The 16,394-nt window shown below is 46.2% G+C and overlaps 2 protein-coding genes across 6 annotated transcripts; both read left to right on the plus strand.

Moving 5' to 3' along the window:
- Nucleotides 1-2,846: 2,846 nt before the first annotated feature.
- Nucleotides 2,847-11,641, plus strand: LOC103391469 (cytoplasmic polyadenylation element-binding protein 4). 5 transcript variants are annotated; one of them, XM_008327743.3, is made up of 12 exons: nucleotides 2,847-3,035; nucleotides 3,916-5,031; nucleotides 5,119-5,217; nucleotides 5,921-6,011; nucleotides 6,123-6,173; nucleotides 6,512-6,535; nucleotides 7,220-7,396; nucleotides 7,508-7,597; nucleotides 7,699-7,817; nucleotides 8,029-8,143; nucleotides 8,446-8,627; nucleotides 8,730-11,641. In XM_008327743.3, exons 2-12 carry the CDS (start codon nucleotides 3,964-3,966, stop codon nucleotides 8,955-8,957), a joined length of 2,244 nt encoding a protein of 747 aa, XP_008325965.1. In that variant the 5' UTR covers nucleotides 2,847-3,035; nucleotides 3,916-3,963; the 3' UTR covers nucleotides 8,958-11,641. The 5 variants fall into 5 exon arrangements, with proteins under 5 accessions (XP_008325965.1, XP_008325963.1, XP_008325967.1 ...); XM_008327741.3 differs by having other exon boundaries at nucleotides 2,849-3,035; nucleotides 3,909-5,031; XM_008327742.3 differs by lacking the exon at nucleotides 2,847-3,035 and adding an exon at nucleotides 3,058-3,495 and having other exon boundaries at nucleotides 3,909-5,031.
- Nucleotides 11,642-12,104: 463 nt separating this feature from the next.
- LOC103391468 (uncharacterized) lies at nucleotides 12,105-15,051 on the plus strand. The gene is made up of 4 exons (XM_008327740.3): nucleotides 12,105-12,556; nucleotides 12,593-13,489; nucleotides 14,035-14,117; nucleotides 14,502-15,051. Exons 1-4 carry the CDS (start codon nucleotides 12,184-12,186, stop codon nucleotides 14,592-14,594), a joined length of 1,446 nt encoding a protein of 481 aa, XP_008325962.1. The 5' UTR covers nucleotides 12,105-12,183; the 3' UTR covers nucleotides 14,595-15,051.
- Nucleotides 15,052-16,394: the final 1,343 nt, after the last annotated feature.

Genomic DNA, 16,394 nt, shown 5'->3' on the forward strand with positions numbered 1-16,394 from the left:
CACTAACCCCCGGGCCCAGACTGAGCTGAACCCCAGCCAAAAACCCCCCCCCCCCGCCCCCGTCTGTGGACTCCCTGTGTTTGAAGCCCACTCCTCTGACACGCGTCTCTCCAGATGATGAACAGGTTTTTCTTCAGAAACAAAGATGATCACAGCGTTGACAAGGTGACTGATCCACACCTGGAGTGACGGCGGCACGCGGCTCTGATGTAAAGAACGTCAGCCACCGGGTGTCGCTGCAGCGTGGAAACGGTCGTTCTTCAGCCGTTTGATGATGTTGAGCCACAAAAGTTTCAGATTTTGCACTTTGATGATTTTCAGTTGAGCGGCTGCGGCCCCGACTTCAGCAGCACCTCGTCTTTCAGAGCCTTTTTTTTGTCTTTCCTCGTCTCCTGCTCCTGAGGAAAGAACTCCAGACCTCTCTCCATCTCCAGACCTCGGCCCAGTCTACGTCAGCCTTGACTCCACTCTGGTCTAGGACCGAGGTCAGAGGATCAGAGGATCAGAGGATCAGAGGATCAGAGGAGACGTGGAGGTCTACCCGTCACAGAGTTGGGTTCTGATTCTCTTCATCAAAGCACCAGAGCCAGGTCAGACGGAGACGAAGACGGAATCATCTCTGGAAGCTCCTCCTACTGCTCCTCTTTGTCACACCCCCTGGTTGCCCCCCCACCCCCACCCCACCTCCCCCACACACCCCCCGGTTCTTGGTGTGTTTTTGTGGCTCATTTGAAGGGTTTTCTTTTTCCCTGACGAACTCTGATCCTGTTTCTCTTGGATGAGACTTTCAGGCTTTTTTTTTTCTCTTTTGTGGAAGTTGGGATTCTCTGACGTCCCGGCACAGACATAAGCTAATTCTACCAGAATGTACTGTATGTGTGTAAAGTGACAATCTGATCAGCTCTCTGTCCTCGCCTCTGATACGGCTTTTTGTAACAATGTAGTTGCTTGAATGGAAAATAAAACTACTCTGTCACTTAGTCTTAGAGTTCACTCCTCACGTCTCCTCTAGGCACGACGACTTCCTGTTCACTGTTCACTGTTCACTGTTCACGGCACGTGGTCTCAGAGTTGAACCTCATCTGTAACTTATCAGACATTTGATCCTATAAACGCCTTTAAAATCACAAACCCGTCTTATCTTCTTATATTTATATCTTCCTCATGTTTGTGTGTGTAATGATACCATTTCACTTCATTTGTCTGAAAGTATTGTTTTTACGCTGCTACTAATTTGACTCAGCAGGCAGAACAATTAAATACTCTTCCACTAGGTGGCAGCAGATGCCTATAAAATAAAACCAGAGAAAGTTCCAGGAGCTGTTGAAGATCTTTGTGTCTTGAATTCATGTGGTTCGAAACGTGTTGATAGACGCTGCTGTATGTGACCCTAGATATAACTCTGCCCTCACCTGGTGACTGCTGGAACTGCCTCAGCCTTCCCCATGCCCCAGACCCTGAAGGAGGATCACGCAGTAGTACGTGAACGACGGATTAATGAATTTATTTCAGCTAAATTGTACTTTATACCGACGCAGATTTTTTTTTAAAAAGGGTGAAAATGTCCACTCGTTTCAACGGAAGAACAGAGGTCGTGACCCGGAAAAGGATTCAGCTGTTGAGAACGACGGTTTGATTGTTAATGTACTTCTCACAGTGTGCACTGGTGCTATATTACCACTAGATGGAGACATGTCACTGGTAGAGATAAACAGTTTGTAGAGGCCAGTGTCATTTAAAATTTAAATGTCCTGTGTGATTTTAATGTGATATGACGTCAACTGCTGTTAAATATTAGTCGCTAATTAATCGCTTTGTGACCGATTTCCTCAATCTTATCTGCACGTGCGCAGGAAGAGGGAGGGTGGGGGGGGGGGCAGCTGAACAAATGATAACGTAGTAAACATTTAGATAATTTATCTAAAAATATAACCCACTATAACTGCTCTTGTTAATTAACTAATCCTTTATAACCTGTTAACTTGCACAGCCCAGTTAATGAACGAATCATTCCTAATCTTTTCTAATGATTTCAGGGTTGGAGGTCCCTCTGACCTCAGGGCCCTGGTGACGACCTCAGTCTGTCCTGTCTTGTCCTGGTTAATAGCTTCAGTATGAACTAAACTAACTAATTAATGACCAGCTGCTGCAGTGTGAGTCTCAGTGTTCACTGCTGATGTCACTGCTGATGTCACTGCCCGACACTGAAGGCCTGTATTAAACATGAAGATAAATGTGGTGGTGGTGGAACATGCACTCGAAGGTGTGCACGTGACCACGCCAGGTCTTAGCCAGTGGGTGGCGTCCTGCGTGAGGCCTGGAGCAGCAGGTTTGTTCTTTTGAACAACAAACCAGAAGCTCAAGCCAAACAGAGCTGTGTTGTTAAACCACTCCAACTGGCCCTGCAGTGGGTGGGGTGCTGCAGCTACACCTGCAGGACACAAGTAAGTCACCTGATCTGGTCTCGGACCACGTGACCACGTGACTGAGTTACCAGGGTCAACCTCAGCCTACATCTCTACATCTGTGGACAGACAAATGTCAACAGGTTTTGTCTGGTTTCCAACATTCCTGTCGGTCAGTTTGACTTTTAACGACTCTCTTGTCAAAACTATATTTTTTCCTTCGTGGGAATTGTTGTTGAAAACATTTCCTTAGATCAACGTTGCTTTTCTTAATCCCAACGACTCCTCCCATTGATATAAAACCGTCCTTTTTTAGAGGACAACGTCTGGGCTGAAAGTACGTTTCATTGAGAAGGCGGGGCGAAGGCGGGGCTTATCGGAACCATCGAATCAGCTCTCAGGATACAACCCCCTCCTGTGGGCGGGGCTCGGCGGGGAAATCCTGATTGTCATTGGCTGCAGCCTGACGAGGGGGCAGGACCCGCAGACGGAAGTGTCTCCCCACTGGCCCAGCTGTCATCGAGAACAGAGAGGAGACCATTTACACCGGCTGCCTAGGAAATGCTGAAAAAGGAAAAACGCTAAAATATGGCAACATCCAAACCATAAGGTCATGTCGCCGAATTAAAGGTAAATATGTCCGACACGTCAGCACGCAGTTAGTCCTGCAGCTACGCGTGAAGCGCCTTCGAGGCAGAGAGATGTTGTTTGTAGAGTAAAAACGACTCCAGGCTTTGGTAGAGACTGTGTGACATTGAACGAACAGGACGTAGAACGGACGAGGTCGTTCACAAACCGTTCACTGTTTCTAACTTGTCACGTCCGCCTCGGTCCGCCACCGTATGTGACGATGTCGTGAACGTTAGACATTTCGATGGACGCGTCGGCCGCTCACTACGTACTTAACGTCTCCCAGTGAATGTGCATCGTCGTCGGGGCGGAGGTTGCTGCTGTTCTCGGCTATTATCCTAGCCTAGCGGCTCGAAGAAGGGAAGTAGATACAGGACAGACAGGAGACGCCATCAATATTGTTCTATTTTAACGCTTTGCTGACGAGGCGCTCGTTGCTCCGGGTCGGAACACCAAGTCGGTACGTGTGTATGTGTGTGTGTCTGTGTGTTTATTCCTGTTCGCTGTGTTAAACATTAACGTCAAAGCTGGAGCTGTGGGATTTAACACATGTACGGAGGCAGAGCAGCTGTTAGCTCCGCTGCTAGCTGCCTAACGACCTTTGGAGACGTCAGCCTCAGCTGCAGCAGCTCAGCCCGCGGCTCCTCGGCTGCCCCTGCTCCCAGGGTTAGGTTTCACGGAGGCCTTTAATGGTCAACGACTCGACCTCATCGATTGTATCACAGCCCGGGCAGCAACCCGAGCTCGTCCGCTGCCTCGGTACAGACGTGTGTTATTACATGGAAAAACAGATTCATGGAAGGTTAACAATCCTCTCTTACCTCCTCACCCCCTCCATGCCCCCCCCCACCCCCCTGTCTTTCTTCATTTAAGGATAAAGAAGCCGGAGAAAGCCAAAGGTCAACTTAAGGTTCTCTGTGTGTCCTAAATGGGGGACTACGGGTTTGGAGTTCTGGTGAAGAACAGTAGCAGCAGCAGCAGCAGCAAATCTGCTTTCCCCGTACGGATCCCTCCTCACCTCCAAACACAGCACCACCCTTCCGACCCCCCCAGCCCACCTTCCTTCGTGAACAACACCTGCTCCACTAATGGGGGCTGCGCTTGGCTGTTCCCTACAGTAGCCCAACACACTAACATGCAAGATGAGATTCTGGAGACGGACAAGTCCAAGGCCTTGGACCTCCAGGACATGCAGGAGAAGTCTCAGGTTCCGATCCAGCCCCAGTCCCTGTCTCCGTGCCAGCAGGAGGCTGGGGGAGGACTAGGGGAGCTGGATGGAGCTCTCCCTGACGATGGTCCACTGGAGAAGGGCTCCTTGGAAAGCAGCGGTGGGAAGGAGAAGCTGAGGATGGAGTCTCCGGTGCTGCCCGGCTTCGACTACCAGGACAGCCTGGGAATGGGTACAAACATCGCACAAGCCACCTCCTCCGCATCTTCACTTACCAGCTTCAACAACTGGTCCCCTGCCGTCCAGTCCAGTCAGTCCCCCATTGTCGGTGAGGACATCGGAGGGTTTTTTGCCCCCACTAGTTCCAATGCCAACGGACCTCCTCTGCTGTTCCAGAACTTCTCCCACCACACCGGTCCTGGCTTTGGGGCAGGGGGCAGTTTCTCCCCTCAGATTGGACCGGTCTCCCAGCACCATGCTCCTGCACCCCACCCTCAGCATTACCACGCCCACGGTCAGGGTGTGCCCCAGCAGCACCGGCGCTCCCCGGCCAGTCCTCATACTCCCCAGCCCTCGTTCTCTCCACATCCTCATCGCACTGGAGCGTTCACCCAGCTCCCTCATCTGGGCCCCACCCAGAACAAACCCCCCTCACCTTGGGCCAGCTTTCAAAGCCCCTCCACTCCCCCGTCTTCCTCCTGGAGCCCTGGTGGGTATGGTGGCTGGGGGGGCACTCAGGTGAGTCGAGACTACAGGAGAGGGGTGGTTGGGGGCGTGACTGGCCTTAACTCCATCTCTTCACTGAAGAAGTCCTTCCCCAACAACCAGGTAGGAACGCAGCCACCAACAGACGTCACGTGGTAGGAATGTTCCGACGTTCAGACGTGTCACTGACCAGTCTGTCCGTCCACACAGGTCCCCCCCCAGAAGTTCTCCCGAAACAGCTCTGGCTTCAATCACAAGGGCTGGGTGGAGGAGAGCATGAGCCGCAGCGACAGCATCTACCCTTTCCAGGTGAGCGCCTATTATTATGGTCTGGTCTAAACACAAAAGAGCTGGACGTCCAATCAGGTTTGGAACTTTTCTGCTCTGTGTCTAATGTCTGGAAATAACAGGATTATTTGACAGTTTTGTTGTGATTGGCTAAGCCACACAACACGCTGCATCAACAGTGTCGGCCGTACTGGTCTCTGTCCCGTATAAACAAGAATTAATATGGATCTGTAAAAGTCTGTTCCAGACTGGAGTGCTGCCTGAAGACTGGGGGGGGAAGGGGTCGAGGGGGGGTCGAACATTTTATTCCTGACTCGGAGTCGACACTAACCCTGTTGAACATGTTTGTCTGTGACAAGTTTATCAAAGAAGTCACTGAGGTGGAGACGTGGTGACGCTGTAGCTGAGCAGGGGATTCGAGTTGACACTCCATGTATTTGCTGGTGTCTGAAGACTGATGAAGATCAGGATGATGAAGGAGAGCGCTCCGATCATCTGCTCTGTGTCACCAGTGCGGTGCCGCGACCCTTATTTTGTGTTTCCATCCTGTTTTTTTTGGCCACAGAAATATTCAGCCCACCTGGGTCACCTGGTGGTCAGTGGTATTCTGAAGTAACTCATCTTCCTCAGGGAAGGTTCTGTGCAGTTTTTTTTTGTTGCCTCAGCTCTGCCCCCAGTGGGAGGTGGAGGTACCAGCGGTTCATGTGTCCATGTCGTTCTGCAGGAGAGAACGCGCTCCTTTGACGGCTTCAGTATGCACTCTCTGGAGAACTCGCTCATCGACATCATGAGGGCGGAGCAGGATTCCTTGAAAGGTGGGTTCACACACAAACACGGCGGAACCTTCTGGTTTTTTAAGGCGACTCCATCGTTCTGGATTTTTCCATTCCTTCTTTATTTTGAGACTTTGTCTGTTTTTGTCACAGGACGTTACAGCTTCTCTCACCAGGGGGGAGACGGACCGCTGCCTCTGAACGGTATGTAAATAACCAGCAGTTAAGGCGCGGGGGGGACGGGGGTCGGCGGGGGTCAGAGGCCAAAACATCATCACGGGCATCTTTAAAATGGCTGACATAAAAGGCCGCAGTGACATGATCTCCGTGGTTACCGTGGGTGATGAAACGATGGGATGTCACTTGACTGTCATGATTTTCTGAAGCAGTTTCTGCCCTTTGGGAAATTCAAAATGGCCGATGCGGCAGCCATTTTGAGTGTTGATCCCTACAACCTAATTGTTTTGTTTTGCAGATTTTTATTTAGTTTTCTTTAAAAAACATTTTTAAGGTTGTTGTTTTTGTTGTTGTTTTACATGCAGCCAGAAGTTATGGCAGAAGACGAGGTAACGTTGGTCGATGTGTCTGCATTTGTTCATTGTTTAAAACAAAGGTCTCCAAACACTGGGACGCAGACTGGTACTGGTCCTGGTACTGGTACTGGTACTGGGTCACTCTGGTACCAGGCTTAAAGAAGAAAAAATAAATACCACACGCAGTAACAGACACCCGTGGACAGGTGTGAGGAGTCCCGCCAAAATAAAAGTCTCAGCAGAGCCGTAGGAAAGACCTTCAAAATAAAGTTCCAGTACTATTTACAGTACTGTTGAATCACCACAGCTGGTTCTCACCTGGACCTGTGCTCTGTGACCGATGCGGAGTTTGACCTCGATGACCTTACGATTTGTTTTAATATTAGCCCTATCATTTTATTTGAAGTCATCTGTTTGGAGACCTCTGGTTCAAGAACATCTGAAATGATTCCCTTTTTGTCATTTTGTGTCTGAGATTGTCTGCTTTTTTTATTTTTATTATTTGATTACGTCTGACCTTTTAGTAGTAGGGGTTTTCGTCTCCTGGGTCAGGTGTTCAAAGGTCACCCGTCCTAGAACTTTCCGTCTTTGTGTCATCATAATGCGCTCGTGTCTGTGTCTGTTGGTTTTTTTGAATCGGTTCCTGTTAGTACTGGACCCTGGGTCCAGAACCAGCGGACACTGTCCAATCCCATCATCCATTGTTCTCTCCCTCAGGTAATTCCTCTCTGTTTCCTATGGAGGATGAGCGCTCGTTTGGCGAGGATGAGTCAGGTGACCAGGGACTGCCAGGCCTAGGCTCCGCCCACTGTTTCCCCCACCTCAACGGTGAACGCGTAGAGAGATATTCTCGTAAGGTGTTTGTTGGAGGGCTGCCCCCCGACATAGATGAAGGTAAATGATTCACTCAAGTATTTACAATCACATTGTCTTAAATCATTTTATTGTTATTTTTATTCTGGTATATCAAATAATTCTTTTTTTTTCAACCTGTGTAACTTCCAGATGAAATTACTGCCAGTTTCCGTCGATTCGGTCATTTGTTCGTGGACTGGCCCCATAAGGCCGAGAGCAAGTCCTATTTCCCACCTAAAGGTGAGTCCAGCGCTCCGACACCGCAGCGATGAGAGTTCACAGACCAGAAGTCTGACGTTGAAGACCAGCACCTGATTAATGTCACTGGTCGCTCCCTCCAGGCTACGCTTTTCTGCTGTTCCAAGACGAGAGTTCTGTCCAAGCTCTGATCGACACCTGCATCCAGGAGGACGGCAAACTCTACCTGTGTGTGTCCAGCCCCACCATCAAAGACAAACCTGTGAGTGTCAGTCAGTCCTGGACCAGTCTGCCTCCCTGGTCCCAGGGAAACGGACCCAAGGTTCTGCTCAGACAGACGTTTCTTCTGTGGTGTCTTTTTCCTGTAGTAGTACTTCTAGTCACTCTGATGTGTGTATTATGTACTCATTACTTTCTAAATGTAGTACTGTATGAGGACATGGAGTAATCATGATCCTGATTCGATCCTAAAGGTCCAGATCCGACCCTGGAACCTGAACGACAGTGACTTTGTCATGGATGGATCTCAACCCCTGGACCCGAGGAAGACCATCTTTGTGGGAGGCGTCCCCCGACCCCTGAGGGCAGGTAAGGCTGCAGTGACACTTACTGTACACCAGAGGTTCCCAACGAGCGAGGCACCCAGACAGACACTGAGTCATGGGTCATGTGACACCAGGCCACAGAGGGACAGAATAAACCACCCATTGTCTTCATATTGTTGTCAGTGTGGACCTTCAAAATAAAAGTCTGGCACATTTGCATTTTATGTTGTAAACCTACCAGCAGCACAGAGCAGTGGTCAGAGCTGTGCTGCAGCTGGTCCTCCCCTGGTGTCAGCAGCAGAGCTGAGCTGAGTTTGACTAAGTCACTTCCTGTCACCACCACAGTGGAGCTCGCCATGATCATGGACCGTCTGTATGGGGGAGTGTGCTATGCCGGAATCGACACCGACCCAGAACTGAAGTACCCGAAAGGGGCGGGGCGTGTGGCCTTCTCCAATCAGCAGAGCTACATAGCGGCCATTAGTGCCCGGTTTGTCCAACTGCAGCACGGGGAGATTGATAAACGGGTGAGTCGCAGAGTGTGGGGGTGCGCGCCCCTCGGGTGCCCCCCCCCCCCCCCCCCCCACACACACACACACAGGTTGACTTGTTTTTCTCTGACCTCACAGGTGGAAGTGAAGCCATACGTCCTGGATGACCAGCTGTGCGATGAGTGCCAGGGGACGCGGTGTGGGGGGAAGTTCGCCCCCTTCTTCTGCGCCAACGTGACCTGTCTGCAGTACTACTGCGAGTACTGCTGGGCGGCCATCCACTCCCGAGCCGGCCGCGAGTTCCACAAACCGCTGGTGAAGGAGGGAGGGGATCGACCTCGACACATATCCTTCCGCTGGAACTGAGGCGAGGGGAGGATGGAGGTCCGGGGAGGGACGGGGGGGGGGGCGATTGTGGGCAGGGTACGGGCTGTAAAATTAAAAGCACTTTTCTTTTAAGTTAAGAAAATAAAAAATCTAAGTTATTTTTTTATATAATTTTTTAATTGGGCCTTCTTAAAGAAGTAAATGTTAAGAGTGAAAATCCAGTTTAGGTTTTTGACTTCACGTGTGCATGACGGTGCATAAGATTTGGATTTAGACCTGGTTTTCTGACTTGACTACTTTTTTTTTTTTTTTTCTAGCGTTAACTGGTGAAGCTGCTTACATTTGTTGTCTAAAATAAGAGTTCACGTGAGGTTCATCGTACCTGAATCTGTGTACTAACAATGAACGTTGGGTTTGAGGTGGGCGGGGCTTTTGTTAATTTTTCTGCTGGCAGGATGATGGGATGGAAGAACAGAACTTACCAAAGGTGGAGTGGAACAGAACAGAAAACAAGGCGGTTTAAAAAAGTTGGAAGACTTGAGATTTTCAAGCAGTGAAATGTTTGGCATCAGGCAGAAGAAGTTAAAAACAAAAAAAAAGAAAAAGTCTGTCAAACGCTGCTGGCAGGATGTTTAAGGTCTTGACTTGAAAAGTTTACACTTTGCCACCGGTCAGGGTGAACCAAAGATTGGCCTAAAAGACGTCATCAGAAGCAGACATCGATGTGAGGGTTGGTAGGATGACGCCCACGTCCGCTTGTTGTGCGGCTGGAGTGACGAGTCAGGATCAGGACGCGGGGGTTTCAGAGTTGTAGCGGTCAAAGTCGCGGCCCTCGGGGCTCAGGTGTTGGCAGTCGTATTTGCTTACTTTATAACGTCAGGGATAATGGCACTGGACGCCAACATGCTAACATGCTAATGCAGTACAAAGTCATGGGGATACACAGTGTGGTCTCCCTGAGCTGTTTCCCATGGTGCACCACTGCACGTTCTATAATGACTGGAGCTTCTATAACAAGTGTTGTGGTTGGTTGTGGTAGTAGCTAGACCTCGCTGTCACAGAGATAAAGATATTATTTTATACATGGCCTGCTGATTTTTGTACAGTGTTTTATAGCTGATTATTTTGTCATGAACATATATACATTTATTATGCACTACTTTTATAAATATTTTTTTCAATAGTCATTTTAGGCACATTTTTCACAGATGGGAGAACTCTTTTTGCAATACCTCATTTTTTTTCACTTGGTGAAAAATAATTTTGTACCTTTGTTACTAAAAAAACTGCATTTATGGTAAACTTAATTTAAAAAGAAAAAGATGAATGATATTAATATAATTTTCAATTAGCTTTTATATATTTAAGTGCTGGTGAAACTGAAAATCGTCTGGTGCATCGATGTGATTCTGTAGATAAAGGAAAAAAACAAAAACAAAAATGGAACCAAGGCTGTCAACGAGAACATTATCAACGTAGGCTGACGTTTGGCTCCGACTGTAGGTGGGATTCTCACGGTCGGGGTCCGTGTCCGCGGGTATCAGCCGTTGAAATATTTAGAGGCTCTTTCTGGAACTGCCTGCGAGTTCCAGCTGTTCTTGGCATGCTTCATATGTTCTACACACGACGTGGCTAGTGTTGATGCAGGGCCCCGTGGAATGCACTAGAACTCCTTCCAACGCCTTTCTTTTCCTCATGTCTTGGAGATCACCTCTCTCTCTCTCTCTCGTAGCCTCTCTGATCTGGTGTTGGAGTCTGCCTTCCTCACAGACGTGACGTTTATGCAATCCACACAGAGACAAGACTTGGACCAGTTTTGGATCTGTCTGTTGTGTTTTTCTTTTGAATTATTATTGTTATTATTTAATGTAGATGACACTCAGTAGGTCATCACTTGACCCCTCACCCCTCACCCCCCCTCCTTGTGATGTGGCATGCTTTGGGACATAACCTGAATGTGATTTAATGTTGCAAGTTAACTTTGAGCCATTATGTGCAATATTCTTTCCAGAAACAAGTGTCCGCAGTGTAAGTGGTTGAACCTCCACAGACCAGGCTGTCAATCAAACCTTCTTTTCTATTCTTCATACTGTTGTCAGCGGGAAAAAAAAAAAAAAAAAAAAACAGACAGTAATTTATAACTAAATTTATTTTTTAACATTAGTTTTGTGCTTATTTACTTATTTTGCTACAACCATGCTACTGTGATTGAAAACATTGTACATAATAGGTTGATGATGTATTTAGTATTTGCTATATTTTCAATTGAAATGTTTAACTCTGATTTTTGCTGAGATTTCTGTTCTATTTTTGGGGTGACGTGTTAAACTCATGTCTAGTTTTTTCTAATTGTTGTATCGTGCTCCACACTTTCAGATGAAAAGAATATTATGTCTTAGTATTACTTGATTGCAAAATTTCAATCGTTTTTAATTGTATGCTGGGAAGGTTATATTTATTAACTTTTTTTACCTGATATTTTGATTTTTATTAAGCTGTTTGGACATTTATACGTCATCTCTGATTTTTTTTTATTCTCACCCTGATTAATTTATGCTACAACAGAAGTCAGTTTTTATGGTTGGTTTGTAGTATTGAAGTGAAAACAAAGATCTAATGTCATAACGCCACCTGCTGCCAACTCTTTGTAACTGTATGCATACATTTGAAGTATTTGTAATGTGAGATGTTGAATGAATAAAAACAGCTGTGAGGAAGAGTCACGAGTCTGTGATGAGACACGGAGCTTCTTTCACTCAGCGGGAAATGTCAGGGGTCAGCTGAGGGGTCAGCTGGGGGGTCAGCTGGGGGGTCAGGTGGGGGTCGGTAACAGGCCCAGTGTTTAATATGAAGTGAATAATATGAACTATATATGCATCATTCAGCAACAACAACAAAGATGAACCACACGGTGGCGCTATAGTTACAGCCCCTCCATCCCCCCTTCTTCAAGCATTGACAATTTGGAGTTATTTTAGAACTATAATTCTTATATAATATATATATATTATATAAGAATTCTTCCCATCAGCCCACATCACAGTGCCCCCTCCCCCCCGTCCCACCTCCCAGGGTTAAGAAGCCATTCAGGCTCTGATGTGACGGTGGTTAGCTTAGCTTAGCTTTGATCTGACACAAGTGGCCAGGATGGCTTTGATCTGTGTCCACTATCAAAGCACAGTTTTATGTGCAGTGATGTAACACTACGACGTCAACACCGTTCACCAGTCTTCTGACTGTAGCATTGAGCACAGTGACATGTACTATGTATCGGACCATGAAAGAAACCATCGCACCTGTCAGTGAACACACCATGGAACAAATCTTTGAACAGAGCTCTGAACACTCAGGGGACCAGTCGATGGAGTGTACCGTCGATCCGTTTATTTACAAGTTCACCGAACACACGATGGACAAGGGCATGGTCCATGGTACTGACCAGACCAGTGTTGACCAGTCTATTAGTAAGAACCATGAACCAAACAATGAATGGACCATCGAACAGACTGGGCACCAGGACATGCAACAAGATTTCAGAGGTACTATTAACCAGAACGTGAAACAAAGTGAAAAACTGACCATGGATGAGACCATCAATCAGGCTACTGGACAAACTATGGATACCACAGATACCATGGGTCAGACGATACCATGGGTCAGACGACAGACCATGGGTCAGACGATGGTGCAGACCATGGGTCAGACGATGGAACACATGAACAGACACAGCACTGACCAGACTGTTGGAGATCAGGGCACAGAACGGACCATTGACAAGTCTGACGTGTCCAGTAGACCGTCCAGCCACCGTGTAGACTATAACAGTCAACAGACCATGGGAGACACCTTGAGGCGAGCTGTTGAACGTACCCTCAAACAGATGATTCACCAGACTGTCAGACAGACCATTGAGCAGTGCAGAAAACAAGCAACTCACCAGTCTAATCAACAGACCATTGACAGGACAGCGGGGCGGGCCATTTATCAGCCTGTGGAACCAGCCGTTGAGCACCCTCCGGGTCAGGGTATGGATCTGACAGTGGAGGAGAACAATGATGTCATCATAGAACAGATGATTGACCAAACAGCCGAACAGACCATTAACATGTGCATGAAGCAGACTCTGGACCAGAAGATGGCGCACAAACGCAAAAAGATGGACCAAAACAGTGATATATACATGGAACACGACATGGAACACGACATGGAACAGACGGTACCACGAAAAATGAAGAAGACCATTGACTGCAGCATCGAGGAGACCATTGAACACACCATTAGACACTGTATGGAACAGGGCAGTGAACGCAACATAGAGCGACCCCTAGGGCAAAACATGGAACAAATCACTGACCAGACGGTGGACCAGACCCCGGAGCAGAGCACAGGTCCCAGTCACGTGGCCAAGCGCGGGAAGAAAAGAAAACGAAGGGAGAAACCACGGGTGCCGTTAATAGTCAAACTACCAATAATAAACGCTCGCACTTTACCAGAGAGAATGGGAGATGACCGGAGACCGGGGAGTTGGATGTGGCGCTTAAGGTCGTCAGAGTCCGTGGAAGACTGGCTGGGTAATTAAATATACACTGTTGTATTAATTATTATTGTTAGCAGGTTAGCTATCGTGTTAGCACGTCGCTCGACGTCTGTCTGTCGTAGGTTTTAGAGCAGCTCATGCCGCACAAAAATAACTTTGACGTCAGTAAAACTTAACTGTTAACATAGCGCCACCGTGTGTATATAGAAGGGTAAATGCACTGTCAGTAAGTAAATAGAAAGACCAGGTTTCAGTCGTAACAGTGAGACCGTATGACCGATGATCGCGTCACAGAGTTGGGATAAATACGTCAGGTCTGAACCAACGATATGCCGATAGAATTGCGGTGTTATCTCTATTTTTATTGACTTTATATATTTTTTATTAGAATCGTTTTTATGACTTCATCGTCATATTCTCCTCATAATCGGTAAAAGCCGTGATTGACATACGTCAGTTAGCCCTCAGGTGGCTCCACCTACTTTTCGCACAGGCGCTGGGTTTTGAGTGACGTCACATCAACCGACCAATGACTGAACTTCTGTGTCGTTTCTTTTTTGTGTTGTTTTATTTCACCAGGTGCCAGTGAAGCCGACGTCTCTGAAGACGGTGTCGTTCTCCCACAGAACCACAATAACGAACCACAGAACCAGAAGGACAAGGTAGGCCCGTGAACCGGAAGTAGACCACTGTCCCTTCACTGTTATTGAACTCGCTGCTCAGTATTTCAGTTCATTTTTATGATAAAATAAAGGTTGTGGTTATCAAATGGTGCATTAAAAAAGGTTGGTTCTCATGAGAGTTAATAACTAGTTAATAAGTTAATAATGTTATACATCATATATAATGCTCTGTGAAAATGGAGAAAATGCTTTGTTAAACTTCTTGGTTTAATAATGTACATTAAATATACACATATATAATGTAAATATGATTACAATACGATGTATGAATAAATATATATTTCTATGCATGAATACTGTTGTACAATGTTGTGTTTGTGTGTTTATTCACTGTCTTCACCCTCTGATCTCTGTTCCCATCAGGACAAGATGTCGGTCCTTAAGACCATGTCCAGGATGCTGGAGGAGAATCAGCTCATCAGACAGAGGCTCCAGGCTCTCACCAAGGCCGACTGATGCTGCTGCTGCTGCTGCTGCTGCTGCTGCTGCTGCTGAGGCTGCCACGACGGAAAACAGGATTTGTTATGATGGCGTCACGGTGAAGCCATAAATAATTCATTTGAAAAAAAAAAATAATAATAATATCGAATAGGTTTTGTTTCCTAAATGTGTAGTGAACAGTTTTGAGGTGACGCTGGTCGGTGTTTGTGTTGAACCACAGGTTTGTTATGTTTTATCGGATTTTAAAAATATTTTAGCCTTGAAATAGTGGTGTTTTATTGAGGACAGTTTGTCCATAAAGATGGTCAGTGTTACAGGTAAAATAAATAACCGTCTTCAAGTTATCCACCAGAGGGAACTCTACACTCAGATAGTAGTGTCTGATGTTGGCTTTTTCAAGTACCGAACCCTGCAGTTCATCACTGCCGCCGCGAATGTTGTGTTTTGGAAATAAATTTAAACCACAATTCTCTCTGACTTTTGTTGAACACACAGACACACGAGCCTCGAACCCTGTTGACGTCATGAACCAGACCGTGGTGAGCAGACGGAAGCAGGTCACAGTCCTCTTTTAATTAGTTAGGGTTTAACAATTATTAGTTATAACTAATTATTATTAGTTATTGTATTAAAAAGAAGGTGCATAAACGTCAGGACTTCAAATTGAATTGCAACTAAATAAATGAAGATGAAATGAATTTAAATGTTTACGACTTTAATCTAGTAAATGTACGAATTTAAGACCGTAAATTTAGGACTTTAGTCTCGTAACGTTAGGACTTTTTTTCCATAAAATTAAGATTATTTCTCGTAACATTTCGACTCCAACACTAGATAGACCCCGCGAATCCCCCCCCACTGAAGAACCTTCAAACACAACCTCGACCCCTGGAGGAATATTTTACCCGAACACCGGAAGAGGAACACCGGGACGTCAGGTGGTGAGTGTTTAACCGTCATACTCGGGTTTTAAACATAAAAAAACGAATTTCCGTTAAATGAATGAATAATAAACAATAAATAAATATGACTGAATTTATGAACGCATGACCACGAGGCGAATGTGTTTCGAAGATTCTCATTTGTCATTTCAGGAAATCTCGTTAGTAACTTTTCGGTTTCTAAAGTTCTGACTGTGTTTCTCACTGCCTTATAGTTGATTATGAAGTTGTTCGCAGATATTTTTACTACATCTTCAAGTACTTTGTCACAATTTTTATTATTTTAGCATTGTGTCTTTATTATGATGACAATTTGACAACAATTACATTGGCGGGAACCCCCCCCCTCAATCTATCATTATGCTTGTAGTATCACAGTATATCGTACTGTTGACCCAGAGAGAAACTGTGGAAAATACAGTCAACAAAAGGGAATATAATGTGTATTTAAAACAAACAGAGACGACTTTAAGTTTAATATCAAGTAAAAATATAAAGACAATAAAAAACCGGGTAGACATGGCACACACACACGTGAATGTTTCAGGTGGTGTGTTTTCATTTAGGGAGCGTCTGCAAGTGTGTGTGTGAACTAATGATTGAGGACATAAGAACCAGGAATATTTGACTGACAATTAGTGATTAAAAAAAACACCAACACACTGATGGAGGAGATTGTTGTTCCATTCACCAGAGGTGAACTCCTGGTGTTCAGTGTTTTTCTCTCTCTCCTCCTGTAAACTTCACCGTCACTTTGTTCTCACTATTGTTCCCATATTTCACAGTGCATTTCATCTGCTACAACTCCATTTTCAAATTAAAATCCCGGATTAAGCTGATAGTAGAGTCTTTAAAAGCTCTGATTACCCAACAG

Source organism: Cynoglossus semilaevis, chromosome 15 (genome assembly GCF_000523025.1).
Source record: "Cynoglossus semilaevis isolate Cse_v1.0 chromosome 15, Cse_v1.0, whole genome shotgun sequence".
Taxonomy (NCBI): Eukaryota; Metazoa; Chordata; class Actinopteri; order Pleuronectiformes; family Cynoglossidae; genus Cynoglossus; species Cynoglossus semilaevis.

What these genes read in the sequence shown, in the direction of transcription:
- LOC103391469 (XM_008327743.3), top strand. Translation starts at nt 3,964, where the DNA reads ATGGGGGACTACGGGTTTGGAGTTCTGGTGAAGAACAGTAGCAGCAGC. An exon ending in GCCCCCCGACATAGATGAAG is followed by an intron (nt 7,397 to 7,507) that starts GTAAATGATTCA and finishes TGTAACTTCCAG; the next exon opens with ATGAAATTACTGCCAGTTTC. An exon ending in ACGGGGAGATTGATAAACGG is followed by an intron (nt 8,628 to 8,729) that starts GTGAGTCGCAGA and finishes CTGACCTCACAG; the next exon opens with GTGGAAGTGAAGCCATACGT.
- LOC103391468 (XM_008327740.3), top strand. Translation starts at nt 12,184, where the DNA reads ATGTATCGGACCATGAAAGAAACCATCGCACCTGTCAGTGAACACACC. An exon ending in GGATACCACAGATACCATGG is followed by an intron (nt 12,557 to 12,592) that starts GTCAGACGATAC and finishes GACAGACCATGG; the next exon opens with GTCAGACGATGGTGCAGACC. An exon ending in GTCCGTGGAAGACTGGCTGG is followed by an intron (nt 13,490 to 14,034) that starts GTAATTAAATAT and finishes TTATTTCACCAG; the next exon opens with GTGCCAGTGAAGCCGACGTC.